At 43.9% G+C, this 22866-nt stretch overlaps 1 protein-coding gene across 3 annotated transcripts in view; it reads left to right on the top strand.

Annotated features, from left to right (window-relative positions):
• Positions 1-22866, top strand: part of Map3k20 (mitogen-activated protein kinase kinase kinase 20) — a 152254-nt gene that overhangs the window by 82676 nt on the left and 46712 nt on the right. For all 3 annotated transcript variants that reach the window (XM_057754947.1, XM_057754945.1, XM_057754946.1), the window contains exons 8-10: positions 6308-6394; positions 11736-11810; positions 16765-16871. In XM_057754947.1, coding sequence (XP_057610930.1) covers positions 6308-6394; positions 11736-11810; positions 16765-16871 — 269 coding nt within the window. The remainder of the gene's footprint in view (positions 1-6307; positions 6395-11735; positions 11811-16764; positions 16872-22866) is intronic.

The following is a 22866-nucleotide window of genomic DNA, read 5'->3' as shown; positions in this document are numbered from 1 at the left end:
TGGCCCCCTTTTTAAAGATGCTTTCCTTAAAATGTTGTAAAGGGAAAAAAAGCCCAGAGCATCATGGGGAATGCTTCTTCTCTAGGTCTTACTTCCACCTGTGCCACAGATGCCACTTCCCCTTACCTTGCAGAGAAGAGAATTGGTTGTAAGGAACAGCTCACGCCCCCTCTGCACACCCTTTTACCTGAGGTGGGAGGCAATGACCAGAGAAGGACATTTTTCAGGCGCACCCCGTTCTCTGGCTTCCTTCCATGTGGCCTTTCCAGCTGGCTGGTGCTTCCTAAGTCATGAACCTGCTATGCGCAGGTGGCTTTTGTTGGCTATTGGAAACAGTTTCAAGAATAGATTATGTATTTTTGCCTAAAGTCTAGGGGTTTTGTTTTGTTTTGTTTTCCAAGAAAGGGTTTTTCGGTGTAACAACCCTGGCTGTCCTGGAATTCATAGAGATCCACCTGCCTCAGCCTCTCAAATGCTGGGATTAAAGGCGTGCGCCATCAGGCCCAGCAAATGTAGAGTTTTAAAGGTTAAAGGGTGGCAATAGAATCCACTTCAAATAGCTAATTCCCCTTAATTCTGAATGTTTCTAAAAATAAAAACCACAGTACTACTGAGAGTGAAAACGTCTCTCTCCATGATAGAAGGGGAGAAACAGAGCACCTGTTCCGGAGGGCGCCGCTTCTGTCGCAGGAATTGTCTCACGCTCATCTGGAAATTCCGAAAATGGGAGCTTTGTTGCAATTTAAGACTTTTTGTGCTAGGGCTTAGCTGGGTACTGGTACACACTTGCCTAGCAATATGCCCTGGGTTCAACTCTTCAATCCCCAACCTATAGAAGGAAAAAAAATTAAACCTTTTGTGAAATTGTTTTCTTTTACCAAATTACGTTCCTTTACTTTAGGGAAAATGATCGCTTATTGAGTTAGCCTCTGGGCTGGACGGCCACATAGGTTGGTTTACATTTTACATATCACGTTTGACTACATTTTACATAGCATGTTTGACAGTACCGGTATCTCATTTCATGCTGTTGAACAGAAGCCAGTGTGTTTTCTATAAGGGACCAGGCAGCCATGGCTTTGTCTTTGAGGACTGCTTACACCTGGCAGCTGAGGCTGCTTCCCAGCTCCTTAACAGGCAGAGCCACTTTGTGCTTTGCAGCAGGCCGTACTCTGAAGCGCCTTCGATGCAGCAAGGCGATTCGGAAAGACATCAGAGTGGCTGACACACGTGGGTCATTTGGCCATGGTCCAGCTGATCATGTGACTCTCCTCGCATGTGCAGGAGTATATAAAAAGAGAAAGCCATATTTAGGCAGCCATGGCTTTAAATTAGCTTGCACCGTTTTGTTCATCAGATGGGTTTTGAGGTTTATTTTCTACTCCCACAATCCACGTATTGTATTTACTTTGACAACTTTCCCCAAGCCTTGGAATTTCCCTATTAGAAATTTTTTACCTAAACTCACAGTTATGAGTTATGTATAGAATGAAGGTTTAGTTTCAGTATTGTTGCATTTATGAAAATAAACTCTGTGTCGCTTTCTTTCAAATGCTTCCAGATGCCTGGGCTTTGTGTGAAATGTCCCAGCCTGCCTCTTTTTTAAGACTCTACCCTCTCAGTACCCGTAGCCAGGAATTGACGCCTTTTCCCTTGGAAACCATAGTTGCTGAGCCATGATTTCTTATACCAAGCTAAGGACCTCTCCCGCGTCTTTAAATCCCTGTGGCAGGTCTCACTGATCACTTCCTTAAGCACAGTCTGAATCCATTTTTCTGGTGCAGTGGGTTTTCCATCTGTTATAAAAACCTTTCACTCCGGAGACTGGGTGCCACTTTTGAGAGAAGGGTCTCTGCATGTCTGTATGTGTACCACCCCTACCTTTGCTTGCCTTAGTTTGGCTTTCTTGGGGGAAAGGATGATTCTTTTTTCTTTTGTTTTTAAGTCAAAGGCTCACTGTGTAGCTCTGGCTGACCTGGAATTTCCTATGTAGGCTAGGCTGGCCTGGAACTCACAGAGATCTGCCTGTTACCTAACCTCTGGTATTAAAGACATGGGCTCTCCTGCTGGCTGGGGAAGGGACTTAACAGGAACTTCACAGACTGTTTCCTAAAACACATCCACACTGCCAGGACTACAGTACACCACACACCAGGTGTGGCTGAGAACCTAGCTGACCAGTCCCCTGGCTCTATCAGTATTAATTCCAAACTCAGTCAAGAGCCTTCCTGCCCTTGAGTTCCTGAAACAGAAATGTTTCCATATCTTTTTAAAAACAGCTTCTAGGGGGCTGAGAAGTGGCTGCTCTTTCAGAGGACCTCAATTCAGTTTCCAGTACCCACACGGGGGTTGACAACTGTCTGTAACTCCAGTCCCAGGGGATCCGATGCCCTCTTCTGGCCTCTGCAGGCACTGCACACATGTCAGACAGACATACCTTTAAGCAAACATAACGTACAATAAAAGTAAATATAAATCTCAAGACAATAACAAAACCAGCTTCTGGCCCCGAGAAATGGCTCTGTGTGGGTCAAAGTGTTTGCTGGCAAGTCTGAGGAGTTTAATCCCTAGGAGACAGCAGATTCTCACAAGTTCTCGTCTGACCTCTGCATGCGTGCCTTGCTAAAATAAGTAAAGAGAAAATCATCTTCTGCCATTAGTTTCTCTTTAAGTGATGTTTGACTGAGAAGGCCTGCGTGCCTCGCAGAGAACTCTGTCAGCAGAACTCCAGGGAAGTATGCTTGTGCTGATTGAATAATAAGCATTCGGGATTGCATCTAACACTGCCCCTTCTCTTTCTGTTCATTCTAAATAAGCATCATCAGTGACAGGGAAAAGCCAAGGCTTGCTCTCCAGAACCCTTTGTTGTAAACAAACAAACTTGAAAAGCCATTATGAGTTCCCAGTGGGTTGGACACCAGAGAGAAAGGGTAGTTGTTCCAATTGAGGCCATCTTGAGCATAGGAGCTTGCAATCCTCAAAGTTTAAAAACTACATCAACCTAATATATACATAGTTATATGTATATATGTGTATACACACACACACACACAAAGGAAGAGCATCATTCTAACATAAAATATCCCATAGTTCATGAAGAGCACAGCCATCGAAGAGTTGGTTTTTGAAACTCACCCCAAAAAGCCAAGATAGGTTTTTGCTTTTCGTCTTTCTCGGATTGGTAATTTTGTGTTGCTTCTTAACACGTGGCAAGACTAACTAGCCTTGCCCTGCCTTCCGAGAAACTTCTTGTTTCCAAGCAGTGCTAGGCAGGCAATTGTCCTTTCCTCATTTTACAAGAGAGGAGGTGTTTGTACATCCCCAGGAGAGCATCTCCTGAAAGATTGGAAGTAGGTTTAGAGTATGACCGGCTAAAAAAAAGAGCCCAGATGGCTGAAAGGACAGCCTGGGGAGACCCCACGGCCCGTCACCCTCCCTAGTGGCCAGGTTACCTTCCTAGAACTTCCAGCCAAAGCCAGCTTTGGACTGCGCTAGCTAAAGGGGCAGCCTCTGATACTTGTCTGGAGCCCTGTTCCAGAACCAGTCGGGCTCAGGTAATGGCTTCCTATTGTTTGTGAGAGAAAAGGCAGAAATATACAGTCTCATCCAAGTTTCTGCTCTGTAAACTGAAAATAAAAATTCTCCTTGTGAGTGCAGTTTAGCTGGGAGGACGTCTTGGTATACAATGAGTTGGAAAATATTCTGAAGGTGAAAGATCACAGCCGTGTTTGGCCTGCGTCCTCGGAACTGGTATTTTAAGGCATCGGCTTCATGTATTTTTAGACCTCCGAGTGACTTCCTCAACAAACTTACTTTTTTTTTTTTTTTTTGCCAAATGTCATTTTTATTGAATGCAGAAAAAAGCCACCCTAGCTAGTTCTGCTTTCATTTGGGTGCATTCCCAAATCTGGGGAATTAATAAAGGGAGTTCATGGGAGGCGTTGATACTGGAACCAAATAGAAGGCCTCGTGAAAGTTCCAGAACTGGAGGCTTCTGGCAGTTAGCACCTCTGTCTCCCCAGTTTTAAGCACCTCCTTTGGCTGTTGTATCTATTCAGAGACACAGGCAGAGTGACACTGTCCAGTTGTTTCAGGGTTATAACTCCTAATTTATTAGACTTTTGTTATTGTCCAGGCAAGTATTTTGGTAAAAAAAAAAAAAAAAAAAAAAAAAAAAAAAACACGAAGAAGAGGTGGCTTTCTGATATTATTGCATCAGACTCTGAGGAGTGCATTTTGCTCTGTAGAATGCAGGCAGATTCCACACGTGGGCATACATTGGTGTGTGAGTTGTGCTTGCCCTCCCCCAGACTATGAAAGGAGGAGGCCTGAAAGGTTCGCCTGAGTGTTTGGGGGGGACCTGGAGCCTTTGGTTTCTTTGGCGCTGCCTCCTTGTTTCCATCCCCTCAGCCAATGCCCAATCGATCAATTCTCCCACTTGCCACCTCCTTCCTCCCTCTGTCCCCAGCACCGACAGAGTGTGGCCATCACAGCAAATTGAGGAACTTCACTTCCCGCTCAGCATAGCTCTGCCCTCTCCCCTGCGGAGGCGGGGCGGCAGGGTGACTGCATACCTGTGCTGACTCTCACCCTCCCTCCCAGCCAGCACTAGACTCGTCCCCTTCCGGGATGCCCCTTACCTTTTCCTAATCGCTTGAGCAACTCAAATGGAATTATGCGGCAGTTATTCTGAAGAAGTACCTTACACTCTTGATTAAAAGCCCAAAGAGGCTTCAGGGACGTTTTCCCCTCACTCTTGAGGAGCATCTGCCAGTTTCCCTGATTTTCCTGCTAATTATCTTCGTATTAACCAGCATTCATTTGACATGTTATAGCTTGAACAAGACGGCAGCAGGCTGGCTGGGGATATAATGGCTATACAGTTAAAGGCTTACAGGACTTACTCAAATAGAGTCGTTGCCGTCAGTCTAGACTCCTGTGTAGAAACAGACTTTGGAGTTGCAGCCAGGGAGAGGAAAGCCTACCTTGCAGAGTTGTCGCCCAGAGTTTGCCTTGGTCCCACGCCTACACCAGAGCCTGGTGTGTTCTGTCAAACACCGGGCTTTCCCCAGCCCTAGAATTACATGGGAAGAGAGCACAGCCTCCAAGTAAGAAAGCAGTGTGTGTCCCTGCTGTCCCATTTGGTGGCGGGGTGTCTGTAGGCAAGTTCATCTGACTTTCCTAGACACCCATTTCCTCACCTGTAAATCGAGGATGGCATCTAAGGCTTGGTCGTGATCAAGGTGACACATGTAATGGGATCTGAAGCATATCAGGCACTCAGTGAATCATAGTGCTTGTCATATCATGATTATTAGCAAAATTAGAATTGCTTTTGTGCTTTGCATAGTACTAGTAGACTAAATGTTTGGTGTCAGCCTGGCATGGTGACACATGCCTATACTTCTAGCCCTTGGGAGGCTGAGGCAGGAGGATCATGAATTCAAGGCTAGCCTGAGCTACATAACCAGACTCTGTCTCCAAAAAAAAAAAAAAAATTGGATGTCTGAATAAGAAGAGATGGCAGCTGGGTGTTCAAATCCCCATTATTCAGTGTTTAGAGAGAAGCCCAGATCTCCATGCTAGCACCAGTTGGCTCTCCTTAGCATCCAGTTGATGGTCATGGCCACACTCACCTTGAGTTTTACACACAGTTGGGGGCACATATTCACTCCTGCACACAGTCAGCACACAGTCAGCGTGTATGTGTACTAAATGTGCACCGTACTTTAGAATATGGTATAATATGTGTATATAGGAATGGATCCTTCAGAATGACTCATTCTGAGGGAAATTTGTCCAAATCATGAAGTCTAGATGTTATAATTTAAAACTATCTTCTGGTATGGGACAGAGGAGTTTGCTAGGGATTTGAACCGGGGACTTTGATTTTTTTTTAATGTGTCCATTGTTGAACCTTTAAAACTGTGCTGAATTTCTGGTTACTATCTAATAAAAAATGTATCCGAGACTCAAGGCAGAAAGATTGTTCTCTAACAAAATACAAAATTGGGAATATGTGAGAATTCCACAGAGTGTAAAGATCAAGTTTAATCACTAATATAAAATTTTAAGTGTAGACATTCCAATTCCTAAGACAAGTTTTTTTTTCTTTACATACAAAGAATATGAAAGTATATAACATATAGTAAAAGTCCTATGTATGAATATATACATATATCGTCTAAGTTTCTACAGATGGTTGGCTACGTCTAGTAATTGGATACAATTAAATTCTAGCTACGTTTTTCAGTAATATACCAATATAAAGTACCAGAATAAAAATTCCATTTCCTTTTTGTTCTAGGTTCTCTGGGAGATGCTAACAAGGGAGGTCCCCTTTAAAGGTTTGGAAGGATTGCAAGTAGCTTGGCTTGTAGTGGAAAAAAACGAGGTAAGACTCCGTTTCTCCATTCAGGTGCATAGATCAGAAAACAGTATTGGGGTTTTGCAAAAGACTTTTTCATCTTCTTCAAATTGAAAGTAAGTTCACGCTTATGGAAAGATTAGCAGTAGGAGCTAACACAAAGGGTCAAAGTGATGTTATTCCTCATGAATGGACCCTTTACATCTAATTGTTGCAGCTTCACGTCGTGATGCTGTAGATCAAAAATTGTACAAGTACTGTACTAGTTTCTCAGTCTCAATTGTAAAACCGGGGGGTTTGTTCTTAGTGATGAAAGAAGCCATTGCGTCCAAGGTAGGGGAACAGTTTAACTGCATCTCCTGCGTTTAGGACATCTTTTTTACTGGCCGGGAGTTGATATATCTGTAAGAGACTTCAGCTACTTCAACTTACCTCTCCCAGCAGGAGTCACTATAGTACAAGAAACTGTCGCTTAGATGAGAATTTCAAAAATAAAAGAAGAAAAAATAGTTTCAAAAAGGGGAAAAATTACAGTTTTGCCACCTACGTTGAGCACTACATTGAAGATGAGCTCCTCACTGGAATTGGCGAGGCAGTGGTGCAAGTGCTGGCTTCTTCATGCAGAGTCGTTCCATTTCAAAGGGACTTCAGTGGCGTAAACACCGTTTGTGCTGTGTCCCCGGCCTCGCTTTTCTTCTTCCCACAAATTGAGGCTTTCAGCTAGTTGGACCTATGAGCCTACATCAGAGGACACGCCACATCCATATCAAAGAGAGCAACTACATTTTGAAAGGTTTCAAATTGTCGCTGAAACGCACAGCCATGGAAATCGCTCAGCATAAGGACGCAGCATCCCATCTCACGGCGTGAGGAGAACTTAGATGGTGTTGCGGCCGTGCACGCTGGTGCTTGCCAGGCAAAGTAACTGATTTCCCAGAACTTCTTCATTTCCATAGCTGTATACAAAGGCTGAGAGAGACCACAAAGGAAAATATTCTCCAGAAGAATATTTAAAGAAAGCCCCCTTTTAGCATGTTAGCAGAACTGGATTGATCTATACCCTGAGTGACTACAGAGTATGCTAGGTTAATCAGAAAGCCACTGTTGACCAGGAGAAACCAAGATTCTGTCTCCCAGATCCCAAGCTATTTGACTCATTTGTCCTCCCGACTCATTGGGAAAGGGCGACACATTGCGGTGGCCAAATTTGGTGGGAGAGGCTGCCAGGCTAGGGGATGGAAGGACTTCCACGTAAGACCAGGCCTCCCTCATTGCTTCACAAGAGCTGTTAGGTTTTAATTAGATGATCATTATTTCCACGTGCTGTTCGGTTAAGATAACTCACACGGGATAACTAATGGTTTGGGACGCGAGGATCCACTGTTCTGTATCTTTTGCCAGAGAGATGGTTGAGTATTTCGTTCAGGTTGATGAATCCAAATGAAGAGAGCATTGGCCTTCAGCTGACCTGGAAGCAATTTCTACACCGCACAGGATAGATTAGGAAAGGAGTTTAGAGAGTCACCCATGTCCTCCAAAGTTGACAGAATAATTAGTATTTCACAATATTTTTTTTCAGTCTAGAGAAAAGCAGAATAGGTCCAGTCCAAAGCATTTCCAAAGCATTGGGTGTTTAAAGGGCAAGGGAATGGCAGCCTCTGTCCTGCCTGAGTGTTGGGGCACCCCTACCAACACCCCTCAGAACTCCATAGCATCACATGCAGGAAGCCACTGCCTTCTGTCCCCTACTGATCCCGTGGGACATACCGTGGTGTGCTGCGATGACGGAGACTCAAAGACTTCCTGATCTGTTCATTAACTGAAGTAGGAAGTTGAGAGAACCCACATGGTGACAGAAGTTCTCTCAGCTTGCCAATGAATTGAAGAAAAACCGGTTGAATTAAGGATAATTATCTGCACAGCACTTACTTGTCAAAGAAAAAACAATGTGGAAATTAAGCCTAGATGGGATTTCCAGTGTTACCATTCCAGAAGGTTTCTTCATCCTTACAGGCACTGACTATCCAAAATTCTGCTCACACAGTGTTAAGGCAATTCCCAGAGATTGAGTTCACTTAAGAACAAACCCGAGACCTCAAGAAACGTAACTCATAAAACCTCTTCAGCCTCCAATAATTTTTTTATCTTTACTGTTGAATACTTTCAGTTATTGGGTTGGAGAAAGGTTCCCATATTTTCACGTCTTTATTTAAATAAGAATGGCGTTTAAACTGCCAAGGAGAAATTGACAGTGTGATCTGCCGAGTCATTCTGTAACATCTGCAGCCAATTAGTAGGGCTGCTTTTTTAAAGAGCTTTTTATTTTGAAATAATTATGGACTCCTAAGAGTCTGTAAAAATATTACAGAGAATCCAGTGTTCCCAGCTTCCCCACTGCTAATCCCTTATATGGCTGCAGTGGCACCGAGCTGGGCAGTGAGGATGGGGACAGCACTCTTCCCCAGGTGGCAGTCCTCCTGTAATCTCTTCCTCCACACAGAACCTTCCCATCTTATCTGTATGACAATCATGCTAACATCGTATCTGAGGATCTTTGCCTCTAACCTTATGGATAAGGCTTTTGACTCATCATTTTCCCTGACGTTAACTTCTATTAGAAATAGACTCATAAACCCTTGTTATGCCTTACAAAGTAAGCAGTGAACCTTACAGAAGATGTGAGCATAAGAGAGCATTACTAAGACACGGTTTTTAATATAGGGAAGACACAGTTTTTAATATAGGATTTCCATGAAAATCAGTGGGCCTTCAGAAAATTTTAGGGTATAATTTCTACGTTTATAAACACTTGGATTCTTGTATAAAATGTGTTTTGTTGTAAATAGCAAATTAATTAGTGTAAAAAAATCTTAATAAAACTAAAAATTTCATTGGGACCAGCAAGTAAAGATATTTGCTACCACACATGACAACCTAAGTTCAATTCCTGGGACCCACATGGTAAAAGAGAGACTACTTCCTCAAACTGTCTCCTCACCTCCACGTGCACACCACAGCACAGCTATGTGTTTGTACATGCACAGATGCTCACCCACATTCACACTCACACAATTAATTAATTAAAATATATTTATCTACAAATTTTTTAAACTTAAATTTTCATTTACTACTCTTGAACTTCAGAAAAATAAAAACGTAGATGTTTTCACATCTTATGTGTAAAATGATGCAAAAAATATTTTTTTTAAAGTGCCCGCACCTAATTTGGTTAATCTAAGTTAGGAGGTACTCTTCTTATAAATGTGAAACCTTTATTCCAAAACATCTAAGCTGTAAGTAATGCTACCATATAGTATCTGGTCATTTTGGGATGTTTGGAATCATTAGGATTGCATTAAAGTTGTGTGATCAGGACATAAATACTTCAGATTCTATTTGAAAGTACTTTTTAATACACCCAAGAAATCCCTTACATCAACGTGTCTGGGTCTGTGATTAGCTAATACTTGATAGTATTAGAGATCAAAAATTACTTTTTTCTGTGTGTGATGTTTGAAATGTCGTGTCTAAAAAGGCTTCTCAGTAAGAAAAGAGGAGCAAAGGACACCCAAGTCTGTTGACAGTGGCTTCCTTGGTAACCAACCACTGAGGTTAGGCTGTGCTGAGGTGTGTTCCTCTGAAACCCACTCTGTTTATACAGAGTGCATGCAGGTAAATGCTTGCCACTGCAGTCTGACTTTATTCATTCCAACCTCCCAACCTTCTTCTGTTGTTTAAGCAACATCTCTGTCAAAAATGTGCAGTGCACAACACAGTGAAATAACAGTTGAAACATATTGTTCTGTTTCGTGAGGCCAAACGACTACAAGTTTGAAAGACTTGACGTAGTTTTGATTTGGTGAGGACTGCTCTGTCCCGTTAACTCTATTTCGGTGTGAAGATTGTGTGTAATCCTAAGCCTTAGTGCTTTACCGCTGCCCAGCTCTCTCTCCACCCCACCACATCTAGCACCCACTGCACAAACACAGACACCCGCACATGCATGCACACATACACACACACACACACACACACACACACACATATACACTCTGTACTGGAGATGCAGTCCGGGGCTTCCTGAACGCCCATTGCTCTGCCACTGATACGTCTCCAACCCAGGGCTCTCTTCCTAACAACTAAAGTTATAAACTTGCTCTGCTGAAAAAAAAAGCCAGAAAGCCTCAGCTCGCCCACAGGCGTCATGCTTCAAGTCAGTGTAACTCTGTAATGCGAAGAATAAATGGAAATCCTGCAGTGCACACATGCTCAGGCAAGATCTTGCTAGACAAGATGATGGGGCCATGTAAGGTGCTGAGCCTTGTGCGGAAATGGCCATGAGTGGCTGCCTGATAGAGTAAGCGGTGCTAATGACTTAGTTCCAAGACCTGCTCTGTTGCTAGTGACAGTCCTTAAAATCGTAGTTAGGTTATGAATAATGCAAAGATCACTGCCCTTTGATTTTTCGTGTGTGGGTGTTGCACTCTTGGGAAGTCTGGTGCATCTGGAAACTGCTCACAAATATTTCTGTTTATTTGTAACTCAGTTTGAGGCCAAGTCCAGAAAATTATAAACTTCATTTTGTTTACTAGGCTAATGTAGACCCACGTGGAACATTTGCAATTTGATGGCTTGCAAGAGAGTCCTTGATTATATGGTACTTTATGGTATATTGAAGGACGTCTAGTCATCATTGATTTTCATAGCATGGAGGAGCAAACTCTGTACCTCATACATGCCAGGCCCTTCTGTCGCTGTCACTGAGTTATTGGCCCCTCAAGCCTTTGAAAACAAAAATTCTTCTGGGAATAGGGACGTGCCATGGTCTATGAGAACCAGAACTGTGGGATGTGAGAGAAGCATTGATCCTCGCGAAGGTAGAGCCACAATGAATCATGCATTCTGAATGACACATTCAGAATTACCAGTTCCCGAATGCGGAGTGATCTTCTGTGCCAAAGATGTTTTCAGAGCTTCACACCTATTGCCAAAACTCAACTTGTTTCCTAGTTACCAGGCTGGTAAGCTGGAATCACAAGTCGCCTATAAAAACAGAGCAATAAATTGGTGGTGTTAGATGGTATAGCATTATGTTCCAGCTTGCCCCTCTCCAGCTGTAGTTTCTTTTTAATGACGAACCTGACCTTTCCATCGTCCATGATTTCCATGTGGGCAAGTGGGGTCCTTCGGAGATTGGACAGGACAAATCTGTGCGTGAATCCTCCTGTCATCTATGAATCCAGGGATGCTTTAGATCCTGTGTCTTGTTTGTGCTTCTAGATTAGTTCTTTGATGATCCTGCAAAGGGTGCTTCCTTGTCCTGAAGAGTAAAGCCTTGTTTCTTCTTCTGTTTGCTTTCTCTGTGTAGAGATTAACCATTCCGAGCAGCTGCCCCAGGAGCTTTGCTGAACTGTTACATCAGTGTTGGGAAGCCGATGCCAAGGTACTTGTGCTATTGTTCAAACTTCTGAAGTTTTACCTGTTCGCTTTGGGGTTTTGAAAACTTGGGGTAGCCAAAAGCCTTACACAGCAGCAGGGAACTGCCGAGCCTGCAGCCCCAGAAGCCCCATGGTGACACCTCCACAGCTGGACTTCTGGAGCAAGTGATTATCATTGACTCCTCCTCCTTTTAACAGGAACTCCTTGGCGTTCTTGACTCAAAAGACAATTTTGTTCATTGTGCCTCGTAAGACCAGCTAACACAGTACTCGAGCACTTTCTGCTAACTCTTGGATAGAGGAACTGAGCTCACCTCACCCTCGGCTCACAGATGGAGAGCCCAGGCACACACAGGTTAAAGATGAGTCAAGGCCCCATAGCCTGGGGCCCTGGTGGGGCTGGATGTGAACCCAGACAGTCTGCCGTGGCTCTTAGTGTCGACTCCACTGCCTTTCTGTCTAGCAGAGAAGCAGGCAGAAGCTATACTTTATTAGAATCCTAGTGTATCTTCCCGGGCCGTCACAATAAAACTGAAGAAATTCCAATCCTAGGCCTTCGTGCGGTTGTCATTTGTAAGCATGGGTAGCTAATGTCTTTTCCCCACAAAGATCAGCTTTAAGAAGATACTCTTGGATGCATATGGAAATAGTCATGGATAAAATGATAGCTGGTCCTGGCTTTGCTTCAAAAGCAAGTGAAGGTCCACGGACAGCAATACTGTTAAATATGACTGGAAGCGATAAGTTTTGAAGCCCAGTCATAGAATATAGAGACATTGCTTTTTGCGTGCTTAGATTTTCATAATAAAGGTCATTTTAAACTTTGTAAGAGTCTCACAGATTAAATATTAAAACAATTGAGAGATCAAATTCAAGAGAGAAGCAAAATTCTTAATTCAAATTTATTTAGTTTTTTTTTCATGGAGACAGATATGACAACTGATTCAGAAATAGAGGCCTTAAAAAAAAAAAAAACAAAGGAACCTAAAAAGTATGGAATTCTTCCTCAATTTATACTCATTCCCACTGAGAGCCCTAAGAACAAACACTGGTGACTGAAGTCTGTTCCAGGGCAATGGGCTTCTTTGGCGGAAATGGCTTAGAGACAAACTGGCTATGTGGGCAGAATTCATGTTGATGTATGCAGAGTGTTTCCGGCATACTATCCCTAAAGAGATAAGACACAGTGGTACTGCAGCAGCCCGCCATGGTCGGGAAGCCTCCCACATGTGCCCTGCTTCCATTCTGGGAAGATTCAGTTGCTGGGCTCCGCAGCCATGTACAGCCTGCCTTGGCCCCGGTGTCCTGCAGCTTCCAGCTTCCACTGCAGCTTTTCAGACTTTCCGCAGCCTCCTTGCAAGTGGAGTCCTATATACCTTAGTATTATTTTTTCTTAAAGAATGCGACGTTTGCCGGGCGGTGGTGGCGCACGCCTTTAATCCCAGCACTTGGGAGGCAGAGGCAGGCAGATCTCTGTGAGTTCGAGACCAGCCTGGTCTACAGAGCTAGTTCCAGGACAGGCTCCAAAACCACAGAGAAACCCTGTCTCGAAAAACCAAAAAAAAAAAAAAAAAAAAAAAAGAATGCGTCGTTTGCGTTGTTACTATTTTTATTAGTATGCTGGCAAAGAAGTTGAGTGTTCTGCCCTAGCCCTGATTAGACCCTCTTATTTCCAGTGTGTGATTTTTTTTTTTCAGAATGCAGTGTTGCATTAAGCATTAGAAGAAATGTACACTTTACCACTACTTAGGTTAAGCTGTAAGCAGATGTTTACACGTTTATTTTCAAACCTATGCTGTTTAGCTTTTGTGTCTGTTAAAACATATACAGTGATTTCAGTAGCGCTGAAATCTTACCTGTGCTTAATTAGAAATTTCACCTCAAATTATTTGCATTGAATTAGATTAGTGCAACCAGATTGCTAGATTGGAAACATTTTAGTATGATTTAGTTTCTCAGTCAAAAAAGTTCGTACTGTATTAGTTAAAATCCTAAGAATGTACACTTACATTTTAATATGCCACAGGGAACTAGGCCCAAAGCAGAGCCTATGAAACTGGCTTGTCTTTAACATGTAGCAAGTAGAGCCTTTTTCAGGACCAGAAGAACCCTGTGTTCCAGTCACATGAAGTATAAAAGAAGCCTGAAACTAATTTTTTTGTTTCCTAAGTTTTTGACATCTTATTCTGATAAGAAGTACTGCAGGCCATTGCATTTGATTTGATTGGACAGCGAACCCAGAATCAGTCTGGGTTGCTACCCTAGCTTGTGTAGTCCTAGCCTTTCTTGCTAAATGGATTGAGGGAATGTGTGTGTGTACATGTAGGAACACCACACACACACACACACACACACACACACACACACACGAGTTCCTGTGGCACTTTGCAGAAATAGAAAGTAGATGCAGAAGCCAGACCACCGTAAATTTTCTGAGAGGTTTATTTTCATGTTACGGCTCAAAGTTGGTGCCGTCCTATGGGAAATGGAGAGCAGGAGTTGGTTAAAGCAGTTTATTCCCATTTTCAGTCCTTAGACTTCAGAGCGTTAACACAGATTACACTATGCAGTTTCCCTGTGGGGCTGGTGTTCTTCTGCAGTGAAGAAGAGAGAGATGTAGGAAAAACGTGGAGTTGTATAAATGACAGAGCATCCTGGTCGCCTATATCGTATGCTCAAAATTGTTTGTTGGAGTTGGAAATGTAACTCAGTTTGGTGGAGTGCTTATCTAATATGCACAAAGGTTTGAACTCTGGGTTCAAACCCCAGCCCTGCATAAAGCAAGTGTGGTTGGTCATGCCTGCAATCCCAGCACTGGGGAAGCAGAGGCAGAGGATTAGAAGTCTACATAGTAAGTCCAAGACTGGCCTGGGATAATCAAAACCTACCTCAAAAATTAAATTGTATGTGTGTGTGTATGAATGAAAATAAGAAAAGAAAGATGAGTATTGATTTGTCTTAAAATGACATCTCTGGAGCTGATAAGCAGGGAGGAGTTGTTATCGTACCCTGTGAGATTAGAGTGGAGGTTTAAGTTCTGTGACCAGCTCCTGTGTCACGCTGGATAACGTATGCCTTTCTGAACCAGATGCCCGATGTATGAAATGGAAATAGCCAATAGAGACGTAAGAAGTGAAGACACTCCTAAGTGGGATAAGTGGTCCTCGTTGTAGCTAAGCCCTTCAGAGGAGGAGCCACAGGTCCCCAGCACCGTGCTGTGTTCTGCAGCCAGCACATCTAAATCATCACTGAGGAACTGTGTCCATTGCTGAACTCCTGGGCTCCAGTAATCCTCCAGCCTCAGCCTCCCAAATAGCTAGGACTACGGGAATGTCCCACGGCAGCCGGCTGGGGGTAGAGGTTAATGCTTATCCCAGTAATGACTTTTTTAAGGGGATGCTTGAGATCTGAATATGAAGGAGTTTAATTTTATTTTAAAAATACTTACATGTAGGGGGAAACAAGTCTTTAAAGGTTCATTAGGTGGACTGGGGTTGTAGCCCAGTTGGTAGAACGTTTGCCTCGTATGCACAAGGCCCTGGGTTCAGTCCCCTGCACTATATGAGCTAGGTGTGTCTCACAGCCCAGCATTTGGGAGGTGGAAGAAAGGTCAGGAGTTCAGAGTCACCCTCAGGCACAGTTGGAGGCTAGCCTGGGATCCGTGAGACCAGGATTGGTGATTCTGTTTTGTTTGTTTCTTTAAAGACAGGAACCATTAGCTTCCGTTGCTACTTTTTTCTTGCAAAATGAAAATCCTATGTCGCCTGTGTTTATAATCAGTTCTTAAGCAGTTACACTTCTTTCTTTTTCCATTTAAAACCTGACACATGGTGGAAGACATGAAGACAGGAACAGAGTTTAAGAACATTGGCTTCTTTTCCTGCGTCCTATTTAAAGCACGTTCCTTTGTTCGTCGGTAACATTTGACTATGCATGATTTCTACACACACACACACACAGCATTGTGGATGCACACACCTGTGTGCCTTCCCCTAAAACAAACAAGGCAGAAGTCAGTAAATATCCTAGCTTTGTATTTCTGAGTTACGGGAAAGTGCTTTTCTTAATAATGTCAGAGGCACCCAGGTCCTGAGAGCAAGCCACCTCAACATTGTTCCTTCCTGTTTTTGTGCTCCTAAATTAAAATGCGTGTTTTAATTGCTGTAGCTGTAATTTGCTCTGAAATGGTGTAATTATGAGGCTCGGTGAGGAGAGAATGTGCTTCATCCTTTTATTATCTTTCTCCATTTTTGTTTTAACCTTTTGTCTCAGCCTTGGCTGGAGCGGAGAGAGGTGAGCGTAGACAGTGCCTGTTAGAGACAGGTGGAGCATGCCTTTCCACTTCTGCCTACAGCCTGGTAGCATCCTGGACCAAAGCAGGCTTCAGTGTGGGATAAACCCAAAGAACCATGATGTTATTATGACGTTAAGATTTTTTTTCAGACCAATTGATTTGGGAAATTTTATTAGTTCCATTAGGTCGGTAAGCAGATACTGCCTGCCCACACCCATTTTACAAAAAAAAAAAAAAAAAAAAAAAAAAAAAAAAAAAAAAACAGGCAAAAGATGGAAACATTTGCGTAGTAAATAGCAGAACATTCAAAATGCATAATCCAGTTAAGTTTTTACTATCTCTCCCACATAGATAGGTCTCTGGTGACTTAAGATTTTTTTTTTAAATCAGAGTTCTTGGTCATCTCTCAAAGAAGGACTTGGTCCCTCTCTTCTTACCTACAAAAGAGTACTCATTACTCTGATGCCCTGTGGTTAAAATAATAAATCCACATATCTATCCTATGGATAATTCACCGCAGATGAAGAACTCGGCTCCCTACACCTGTGTGATCTGATGGCTAGAAACGCTAAGAGGGAGCCCGGCCGTGGTTTCCTCGGTTGTGGCTCCGCTCCTTCCTCCCGTTTCCTTTAAGTCTCACGGTGGTTCCTTTTTCTCTTCTTCAGAAACGGCCATCGTTCAAGCAAATCATTTCGATCCTGGAGTCTATGTCCAACGATACGAACCTTCCCGACCAGTGTAACTCGTTCCTGCACAACAAGGCCGAATGGAGGTGGGTAGCTCCCGTGCGGCGCGAGTCCCCGCCCACGGCTTCAGTGATGAGACCGGATAGCTGATGGACAGTCCTGATTTCTAAGCACTACCGGGGCTGGGCGCAGGCTAAGATTTACCTTTCATGCATAAGGAAGCAAGAGTTTCTCTGTGTTTGTTTTCTTAAATAGCATGCATCTAAGTGTTTGGGAAGAGTGTCGAATCACATACTCTGAAGCAAAGGGCATTTCCAGAACCTTCTTTGTAAACGTTCTGTGTTAGGAAGCTTTAGCCTCTGCCCAGAAAAAGAAAAAAATTAAAAGAAATAGGTATGTATCCTGATAGCCTTGCCATGCACTGTATTTGTTAGTGCAGGGAGTGGGGAACCTGTAAAAAGCACGTTAGATGTTATAAATCCTAGCTAAACAAATCAGTAAAGAGAGATTTGTATTGTGTAAGTGGAAAAAGTAAATCCAAGATGAAACAGTTGGACTAGACCGAATGACGCAGGGAATATAAATAGCCTGTTTGGGAGCTGGACGCCGTTCCTCCCCTGACTCAGCAGAGATCTGAAGTAACTTCATCCCTGCTCCTGCTATCTCTGGCGGTAACGCAATGCCCTACGCCACCTGCTGGTGCTAAGTCAGTACTGCGTGCTCATGGCGAGCCTCTGGATCTTGACTCCTGCCAGTCAGCACACATTACCCTGGGCTTTCGATTTGATTGATATTTTACAATGACATTACTTATTTTCATTCCTTTGAAATAACTGCCTAATACAAGTCGCTTTCATGAATTTTTCTTGGCAATACAAAATTAATGCAGCGAGCTCTAATCCAGAGCTCAGGGCTTTTTTTTTTTCCTGGTCTAAAATAACAAAACCCCGGTGAGACATTGTTTCCCATGGTGACAGGTCAGTGCACGTGTAATCATATCACTCCCCCTCAAACTCCGTATGTGGGCTCCATTGCTTTTCAGACAAAGACGGAAACGCCCGCCCTTCAGAAGACCCCATTATCTTGAGCATGCCCAGAGTCTCGGGCTTTTGGTCCCCCCACGAAGGCACATTTCTCTCTTCCAGAACCTCTGCAATGCGGTCTCCTTTTTATAGCCACCCTGTTTCGACTGCACATGCCTCCTGCCCCTCCCCCCAGCTCCCATTAGCCATCTAGATAACTACTGACCTAGCTCACCTGCAAGGGAGCAACCCCGACCCACTCCCTGGTCATGTCAGTGCCACCGGGCTCTGAGATCATGGTGTTGATGTGCTTCGCCGCTGGAGGGTTGAAAAGGCAAACTGTTTGTTGTATTTCTATCTCCATCTTGTCCAATAGCAATTGCTCAGGAAACGTATGGGGAAGGAAGGAAGCGAGGCAGCAGGGAAAGAAAGCAGGTAGGCAGGCAGGGAGCGTGGTGCTTGTGACACGGGGAACACCGCTCTCGTACCCGGTGCATTTGCCTGGGCACAGTGCTTCCGATCACATTCCTGAAACTTCTGGTGCAGGAGAGGCTGCTACTTCCCTAGGTGCTGGGCTGCAGTCATGTGTACAATGTCCCCAGATGTGTGGCATTCTCCAGTTGCAGCCTCAGAAGCATCCATGTTACAATGCTAGACATAAGAACACTGATAACCATCCGCATTGTGTGTGGTAAGCCATAGGACAGAGAAGCCATGGCTAATAGAGCATTTGCAGTGAAATCTGATCCTCCGATCTGGGTGTATAATGCAGGGGTTCCCTGAGGAAATGCTATTTGATGTGTTATCCAAAGGATTAGCAGAATTTTAAGCCTGTGAGTATTAGTGTGTCGGAGATAGGCTTCTTTAAGTGCGCCAAGAAAGAAAACAAAGTTAGTAAATTTCCTGAAAAAAAAGAATTGAAATTTCCTAAATCCAAAACCAGTACCCACCTAATTTTGCAAGAGAAATGGCACCCCTCTATAACTTTCTTCCACTGTGTGGTAGACTAGAGCTTCTCGACTGGTGCCTAGGACTCCAGTTCACTGTTTGTGTGTGTGTGAGCATGGGGAGGTTGTATGCATGGGTGTGTGCAGGCACAAGTGCACACACGTGTACAGAAACAGAAGGAGGATGTTGAGTGACCCTCTCTATCTTACTCTTTCCTTTTCCTTGAAACCGGAGCTAGGCCGTGGGCAGCAAGTCCCAGTCACCCTCCTGTCTCTAGCCAGCAGAGACAGCACTGGGGCTGTAGACAAACACGGCCACCCCCTGCTTTGTGTGCGTGTGCCAGGATCCCAGCCCCGGTCCTCATGCTTCTCCAGCAAATACCCCTGCCCAGAGAGCCATCTCTCACACATCTCCATTTCACTCTTAAAAAATTATGGGGACTCCAAAAAAAATCTTTGACTAAATGAATCATATATGATAGTATTTATTACATAAAATAGAACTGAAAAATTATAATATATTTATCAATTCATTTAGAAATAGTAAATTCATGCTGCTGAAAAGATGGCTCAGGGGCTAAGAACATTTACTGCTCTTTCAGAGAACTGCAGTTAGTTTCCAGCACCCACATCAGGAGGCTCAGAGCAGACTGTAACTCCAGCTCCTGGCTTGGACTTTTGAGGCCTCAAAACCAATCCCCAGTGATACACTTCCTCCAATGAGGCCACACCTCCTAATCCTTTTCAAACAATGCCACTCCCTGATGGCTAAGCATTAAAATAGGAGCCTATGGGAACCTTTCTTTTCTTTTTCTTTCTTTCTTTTTTTTTTTTTTTTTTTTGGCTTTTGTTTTCTTTGAGACAAGGTTTCTCTGTGTAGCCCTTGCTGTTCTGGAACTTGTTCTGTAGTCCAGGCTAGCCTTGAACTCAGAGATCTACCTGCCTCTGCCTCATGAGTGCTGGGATTAAAAGCACATGTCACCACTGCCTAGCTGTGGGCATTATTCTTATTCAAAGCACAACAACCCCCAAAGGTCAGAATAACACAGCACTAAGACACTTGGATATCCACTGCACTGTACACAATAGCCAGGGACCGTTACCTGCCTGGTGCCCACCAGCAGATGAGTGGATAAAGGAAATTCCATGCAACTGTAAAGGAAAATGAATAGAACTGGAAATCACTGTGTTAAGTGAAAATGACTGACCGATTCACGTTTTCTCTATAGGCAGAACATATAAGTGCATGCAGGTGGTGTGTGTGTGTGTGTGTGTGTGTGTGTGTGTGTAAAGTGGCTCGGTAGGATGTGTCTATAACCCCTCTCCCTGCTGGGCAGCCAAAGACAGGCAATCCCTGATGCACACTGGCCAGCCAGCCTAGGCAAGTCTGTGGGTTTCAAGTTCAATGAGAGACCCTAGCACGAAAAATTAAAGTGAGAGAGACTGAGGAAGATACCTAACATCAACCTCCCACTTATACACACGCACACACACACATGTGCAAGCTCACAAGAACAGATGGTAAACCACAACACCACACACACACAAACACAAGATAAAATTATATGTCTATTTTTATATTTGTATATGTGTGGGCTGCTGAACTGAAAAGAAAAAGGTTCACGGCAGGGCTGAAGGATTTTGAGGGAGGTGGGAAATAGAAAAGGCAACAAGTGTACCTGTGACAAGTGGGCAGAAGTGGCCGCTAGCTGGGATGGTTGGAGCACAGAGGAGGACAGTGGGTGGTGGGACCGTAAGAACAAGTACAGTGACTCATGTATGAAGATACTGTGATGAAATTCATTCTTTTGCATGCTAACCTAACCTAATTTAAAAAGAGGTCAAGTGGCAAATAGGCATGTGAAAATAATCAACCTCACTCAGCAAACAATGAAATATAAGGGAGAACAGCTCATTTATCAGAGTTTCAAACTTTCGCACTCATGTGTGGTACAGTTAGACGCCCTAAAAAATGTTCGAAAGCTTTGCCCAGTGCTCTGCCGTAGTTATGACGTCATTGCAGAGCAAACCAATGGGAAAGCTCTGGCGGGGTGTATGGGTGATGTTCAGACAGCCCCGTTCAGAATGCCAAAGCTGAAGATGGAACTTTGTTTTAGAAAAGAATGGCTTTGGAAAAACAGTGTCTCCTCACCCAGAATGATGCAGCCCGCCCATGAGTTCTGATCAGTGGATCTGAGAAATGGGCATAAAATGGAGGCTACGGTCTCAGTTATTCAAAATGATAGAATTTTCAAAATAAAACCAGTGCATATTAATGTGTATGCACATTAGAAAATGTGTCAGAGAGAGTGAATCACTGGGTAATGGTAGTTTTCTATTTGCCTTTTTTTTTTTTTTACTTCTACATTAAGCCTGAATTAATTGAATGATTAAACTACTTCAAGGTGAAGGCCAGCTAGAGCAGTCCATGTCTAGAGACCTTCCTACTCAAAGAGAGTCAGTTCATGCGCAGCCTGGGTAATATAGCAGAACTGCATCTCAACAACAAACACACGCGAACAAACCCCACACTTCAAGGTGGGAAATTAAGAGAATAGGTAGTTAAGAATGGGGGGAGGGTGCCCTGATCAGTAAGAGGGCCCCATTTCTCGAGGGGCTTCCTCAGGGGCCTCTCAGGAGCTGACAGAGAGTGTGAGCCTCACTTGAGTTGTCAATAGTTGGAGGCAGCAGAGCCTCAAGCTCAGGTAAACGAACTTGGCAATGGGTTAAAGCCTGGGGGATGATGGCTGTAACACTGATAAGAGTTATTGTTTGTCATGCTCCCCCAGATGCCCACACTCCATCTGGGTTATCTTTCTTAATCTCCATAGCAACCCTAACCAGATCCCAGGAGCTAACATCTACCTGAGGCCTCAACAGCCTGGGTAACTCGCCTGAATTTATACTGTACCCCGGTGGAATGAGGCGCATGCGCTGTGACACTGGACTGCGGCCCTCGGTCACGCCCGCTGCCACGGTTCTTTTCACCTGATTTCTTTTTAGCTCAGAAGCAAATTGCAGGGTGTGATCATTTTAGGTTATCAATCGAGTCAAAAAGCTGACATCCAGCGTACCGCATGCCAAAAAGAAATGCTGTAGGCTCTCAGATTACCGGGCGGTCAAAGGAGAGGACATTTGTGCTACCACTTCCTTTGCCCTAACGTTCGTCAGGGTCCAAAGACTTTCAGCAAATGGGAGCCACAGAGACGTGTAAGTCCAGGCATGCTGGGATACACGCAGATGATGGCCTCCAGCTCAAACTTTCTCTCCACGCAGGCAGACAAAACGCCCAATTTAGAAAATTAAATGATTCTAAAAATCCTCTGTAAAACTAGCTTACTATAAGTCACTCAAACTGTGTAAGGAAAGAGTGAGCATGAGATTCAGTTCATCAATTCCTTGGCTGTCCTTCCCCTTGACGTCCAAGCAGTCGGAGCAGAGCCTGCGTCCCGACGCTCCTGCTTCCGGTTGTTCACCTCATATGACTCTACAAGCCTGCAGTAATATACATGAATGAACTGAGGGTTTGGAATGGAGAATTCGGGTTTTGCCTGTTAGCAGAACACTTTGTTGTTTGTTTTTCCTTGGTGGCCAAAGTACTGTTGGTGTGGTATGCCTTTTGTGAACAAAAAGCAGAGATCTTCGCCGTGTGCGTATTAGGACCCATTACGTGTTCCTTAGCACAACTCGAATACACTTCTCACCGTGTAATCTACAAGCCATATGGGTAGTTTTTCAGACTGACCCATGATTTCCCAGTAAAACTGTCTAACTAGAGAAGAATAATTGCAGTTCATTTCCTGGGAAGGGAAAATTGATACTAGCTGAAATCAACCTTGGCTGGGTTTGGTGTTAGAGAAGCGGTTTTTACTGACTGAGGTTTTAGAGGTGGAAGGGTTGTATATCAACGCATCCACGGCAGTGATGCACCCGTTCAGAACAAAGGACTCCACGAGGGGGTGATGCCTTCTCATGCCCATGGGCGTGGGCCACTCTCCTGGCATTCCAGAGGGCGCAGTGCCAGGAAGCCGGGCCTGCAGCACTGCGGAAGGTTATCCTCCCAGTTGAGATGTCTTTCAGAAATATTGGATTTTATGGTAAAGTCATAATTC

The sequence above is a fragment of the Chionomys nivalis genome, chromosome 22 (assembly GCF_950005125.1).
Source record: "Chionomys nivalis chromosome 22, mChiNiv1.1, whole genome shotgun sequence".
Lineage (NCBI taxonomy): Eukaryota > Metazoa > Chordata > Mammalia > Rodentia > Cricetidae > Chionomys > Chionomys nivalis.
The sequence above is the reverse complement of the archived record's forward strand: the minus strand, read 5'-3'. Positions and strand labels throughout refer to the sequence as shown.